The sequence below is a fragment of the Orycteropus afer genome, unplaced genomic scaffold, assembly GCF_000298275.1.
Source record: "Orycteropus afer afer isolate SDZICR_OR568_19922 unplaced genomic scaffold, OryAfe1.0 scaffold00174, whole genome shotgun sequence".
Classification (NCBI taxonomy): domain Eukaryota; kingdom Metazoa; phylum Chordata; class Mammalia; order Tubulidentata; family Orycteropodidae; genus Orycteropus; species Orycteropus afer.
This window is the reverse complement of record NW_006921761.1, coordinates 564015-568962: the sequence shown is the minus strand read 5'-3', so window position 1 is coordinate 568962 and position 4948 is coordinate 564015. Positions and strand designations below refer to the sequence as shown.

The 4948-nt window shown below is 52.0% G+C and overlaps 1 protein-coding gene across 1 annotated transcript in view; it reads left to right on the top strand.

Moving 5' to 3' along the window:
- Nucleotides 1-1881, top strand: part of LOC103202161 (stimulated by retinoic acid gene 6 protein-like) — a 36468-nt gene extending 34587 nt beyond the window's left edge. Inside the window, exon 12 of the mRNA XM_007946992.1 lies at nt 1838-1881. Coding sequence (XP_007945183.1) covers nt 1838-1881 — 44 coding nt within the window. The remainder of the gene's footprint in view (nt 1-1837) is intronic.
- Nucleotides 1882-4948: the final 3067 nt, after the last annotated feature.

Below are 4948 nucleotides of genomic sequence, written 5' to 3'. Positions count from 1 at the left end.
GAGTGATTAAGAGGAGAGAAAATTATTTATTACGAAGCAGCAATGCAAGGAGAAGGGGGCCAGTACCCAAATCTGACCCTTGAGTGGAGGTTGGGATACAGTTGTGTAAACTTCAGGAGAGGGGGTTATACATATTCATAAAAACTTTGGGAATTTGGGTGTGAATTAACTGAGGATTGGGTGAAGCTCCCTTCCCTCAGTTTAAAGGGACAGTCGATTATTAATGCAGTGAGCTTGCACTCCTGTCATCAGCTGATCGGGGCTTGGGCAGAGGAATGTCAGAGTCCAGCAACTTTCTTCCCCTTTGCCTCACTGTGCATGTCCTTGGGCCAAACTGAAAAACAACTTTAAGGAAACACATTAACATACCTATTCACCTCTTTCTAGGGGAATAACATAGAGAGGATGTGTGAATTGACCTTCAACTTATTTTGTTCTTAAAGAACTGAGTTATCCTGTTTACTTATCTGTCTCCAAGGAGGTAACAGACAGGTAACAGACAGGACAGGGCTGAACTTTGATTCTACTCAGCTTCAGTTACAGATTATCAGAGCACAAACTGGGGACCACTGCTGTGCTGTTTAATTGAACAGATTATCTGTTTATGTGGTTGGAAAAGTAAAATGACCAGTTGCTATCCAAAACAGTCATGAATCCTACTCTTTTTCTTTTCTTTTTTTTTTTTCCAGGTTTATCTCATTTTCCTTTAACTGCCTTTATTTTTTGGGGGGTTGTTCATTCTCTTCAAGGTCACTGTCATTTTGTCCCTCTCAGGAGCCAGCGCATAACTCATGACCTTCACCCTCATCATGGCTGCCAAGTGTTTCAATCCCCACTGTTACCAGTTTGTGATGAGCAGCTTTACATAGAAATCTTTACCGTTTTAAGATCATTCCATTCTGATTTGCCTACTTACTGGGCCAGAGGACATGGACACATTCTTCATCCATCTCGTTAGATTGTTTTCCAGAAGGGCTATAACACATCACACTAACACTCTCACACACACACACGCAACACTCACACTCAGCACTCACACCCTGGTCCCAGCAGCACCCAGAGAAACCGCTCCTGAGTCGCACTGGGCCAATGCTGGGAATTGCTAGGTATCACCGTGAAAAACACAACGCAAACCACACTGTTGATTGGAGACATGGGAAATGGTATCTCTGTGGGTTTGGTTCCATTTCTTTGACGGATAGTGAGGCCCTGGTTTTCCCACACATTTCCCCATGAGTTGACTTTCTTCTCCCCAGTGGGGCCTGCGCAGCTCCCCCCCCATCTGTGGCCTCTGTGGGCTCACTGTTCCATCCTCGCCCTTGGCCTAGCACATCCGCTACACTTGTGGTTTTGTTTTGATCTTTTGATTCTACGGAATTATTTATTATTTTTAGATTCAGGTTCAAAATTTTGCTTGTTTGTTTTACAGGGTCCAAACTTTTCCTTACCTTTGGATTTTTCTCTCACTTTTTAGTTTTATTACCTACAGATGTTTGGAAAATGTGACACTCCTTTGGGGCGATTACTAATCTGTGGTTTTGCAATTTTAGAATACAAAGTACCCACCCCACAGGCCTGCAGTTCCCATCGCCTTGGGCTCCGGAAGCTTCATGGTCAGCTGCCCCTCCCCCACCCTTTACAGTCCAAACTCAAGTGCCTACCCTGCACACCATTGCTTATGCAGCCCCCAGGTCTGGCTTGCTCTTCCCACCATGCCGGTTCTGTGACTCATTTCTGACCTCACCTCCTCCAGGAAGCCTGTCTGGCTTTGCCTCTTTCTGGCATTGCTGCTTTTCTGTATTCTCATGATGCCTCCTCCTAGTCTCTGTGTTATCAGTTACCATGAGCCAGGAGCCCCCGACAGCAGACAGCCCCCGATGACCAGCAAGGCTGTGGTTCAGAGCAATGACCCTGAGGCCCATGCTCAGGACTGGCCTGGGGTCCTTAGAGCCACGTGTCCCTGAGTGTTGTGCTGTTTGATCATCTATAAAATGGGCTAAAATCCCTGAGCACTCAGGAGGGGCTTGTAAATAGTATTAACTACCCTCCACATTCACTCAGTCCTGCTGGTCTAGCCTGCCACCTCCACGGGCTCCCTCTGGCCTGCTCGTCCACCAGCCAGGACTGCATCCAGGGACAGGCTGGACCCCAGGTCCCCAGTCTTGTCAGCAAGGCCGGGGAGAGAAAAGGCATTCTGGGCTGGCCTGACCTTCCCCCCTGCCTTGACTTGCTGGCTTGATGCCCCTTCCAAATCCCCCTGATCCTGGCTGTCTGCTGAGGACACCTTGGACGTGGCCCTAGGGCACAGGGTGACAGGTGACATATGAGTCGCCTGTCACATCTCCAGATTGTCCAGACCCGCCCACTCCTGCACCCAGATGCCCCACTTGGCTGAGTCCAGTGGTGGCCTGGGAGGTCCCAAAGGAGCTCTAGGAACGGAGCAGGTGGCAGGAGCGGGGACTGTCTCATGGAAGCAGCCACAAGAGTGGAACCCTTGGTGGACTTCACGTGTGTGCGTGACAACACAGAGGTCAATGCTGTGTGCTGTCCTCAGGCCCCTGCAGGCCCCAAGTGAACTGCTTGAGGGTTGTGTCTGCCTGTGTCCACCAGCGTTAGGTAGGTCCTTGGGCCCCTGGGAGCCTCTGAGCCACACCCCGTCCACTGTGGAGGGAGCACGGTGCCAGTTCTCTGAGTGCTCACCTATGCAGTTCCGCATCCAACTCCTCAGTGTACAACTGGGAAACTGAGGCCCGAAGAGATGCAGGGATAGACTCAGGATAGACGAAGCGGGCAGAGTGCTGATGAGAATGAATTCCAGCCTCCTAAGTTCTCCCATCTGGTAGCATAGTGGCTATGGCACTTGACTGCTAACCAGAAGGCTGGCAGTTCAAATTCACCAGCCACTCCTCAGAAGGAAGATGGGGCAATCTACTTCCGTAGTGATACTGCCTCGGAAACCCAAGGAGGGGTCGCTATGAGTCGGGTCCGACTCGACGGCAAACAACAACAACAACAAGTTCTCCCATAAGGTGCTCTGGTAGTGTAGTGACTCAGATATTTGACTGCTAACCAGAAGGTTGGAGGTTCAAACCCGTCAGCCACTCTGCAGAAGGAAGCCTGGGCAATCTACTTCCATAAAGATTTACCACCTCTGAAACCCAAAGTGGGGTCACTATGAGTCGGAATCACCTTGATGGCAGTGAATTTTTTTCTTTTTTAGCTCTCCCATGAAAGGGGTCTTGGTGGCACAGTGGTTAAGTGCTTGGCTGCTGAGAGGTGGATGGTATGAACCCATCTCCATGGGACAAAGATGTGGCAGCCTGCTTCTGTAAATATTGACAGACTTGGAAACCCTATGGGGAAGTTCTACTCTGTCCGACAGGGTCGCTATGAGTTGGAATGGATTCGACAGCAATAGATTTGATTTTCAGCCCTCCCATGGGATGTACTTTGAAGTAAGAGCCACAAAGATCCAGTGATCTCGACACTTGCACACACACGCACACACACTCTGACTCTATAGTCAGGAACCATGAAGGTAGGTACAGAGGAGCAGTAAGCACCATGGAGGTGACGGGAAAGAAAACTGAGGTTGAAGGCAGCTGTGCCATGGGGCAGCGGCATTGTGTTTCCTAGCAACATGCCCATGAGAACACAGCATGGAAAGGGGGAGAGACGCCAGACTGAAGAGCAGGGGCTTCCTCCGTGTTCTGCCTGGGCCAGGGCCGTCCCCAGAGGACAGGGCAGGGCTCCTGAAGTCACTATTCTGGGCACCAGGAACTAGGAGGCCCTCCCCCCCCGTGTGTTACCACGAGGCTACAGGAGAGACAGCCTCCGTCTCCTCCTCTATACATTGGGGTGTGTGGAGCGAGTGACCCAAGGGCTTCAGAGGCTTGGAGAAGTCTGTTGGCCTTAGGCCTTCACTGATGATCCAGTAGTCCAAACCCCTGGAAAATGCTTTCTTGTCCCTGGAGGTCCTTCTGAGAGAAGCTTGGGCCCTGGGGGAATTGGGGATCTGAGGAAGGACAGAATGGGGCAGAGCATTGGGCCACGAGTGTGGGGTTGAGGGTTGAGATCAGTCCTTGCTGGAACCTCGGGGTCCTTCTTCAGAAGTGAGGCCGGAATCCTTGCCCTGGCCGTGGTGAGGATGTGTCCAGGGAGAACTGACTGCACCAGGGCCCGTGGAGGCAAAGAGGAGGAGGAGGAGAGCCCTTCGAAGTCCCTTGCGTCACCCTGAACCTCTGGGAGGCCATGTTTGGTGGGTTTCCTGCAGGCTGTAGTGCTGGCTCCCGCCACCAGGGGGCAGCAGCTTCTTCTGCATGGCACTTTGCGGCAGCCGCTGGAGCCAGGGAAGAGTCACCCAGAGGCCACTCGCTGTCCCCCTGACTCAGCTCCTACTTGCACCTCTATTATTAGCATCCATCTCCACAGCCCGAGCTGGTCAGAGGAGGACGAGGGACCTCTGAGATCACATCATTCATTCAGCAAACACGCCCTGAGTCCTCACCCTGAGTGTTACTAATAACCAAGGTGGTCCCTGTGACTCGGAGGCAGACGTCCGTCCAGAGAGGAGGGTAGAATGGCAGCCCATGTGGCTGGAGGGAGATGAGGAGATGAGGGGAGAGAGGGAGATGGGGACAGACCCCATGGCCTGTTTCTGCCTCCTGTTGTTTGGTGACGTTACCCCAAGATCCAGCAGATGAAAGCGGTGCATCTTTCTCTGTTTCTGTGGACCAGCAATCAGGGCACAGCCTCACAGGATGCCGCTGCCCCGAGACCTGTCGGGAGGCTGAGGCAGCCATCTTAGCTGAGGCTCAACCAGGGGAGGGTCTGCTTCCAAGCTCATGTCTGATCGTCAGGATTTGGTTTCTCATGAGCTGTTGGGCCGAGGGCTTTAGTTCCAGCTGGTCAGGCCCTCCCTGGTTCTTTGCCGTGTGGGCTTCTCCAT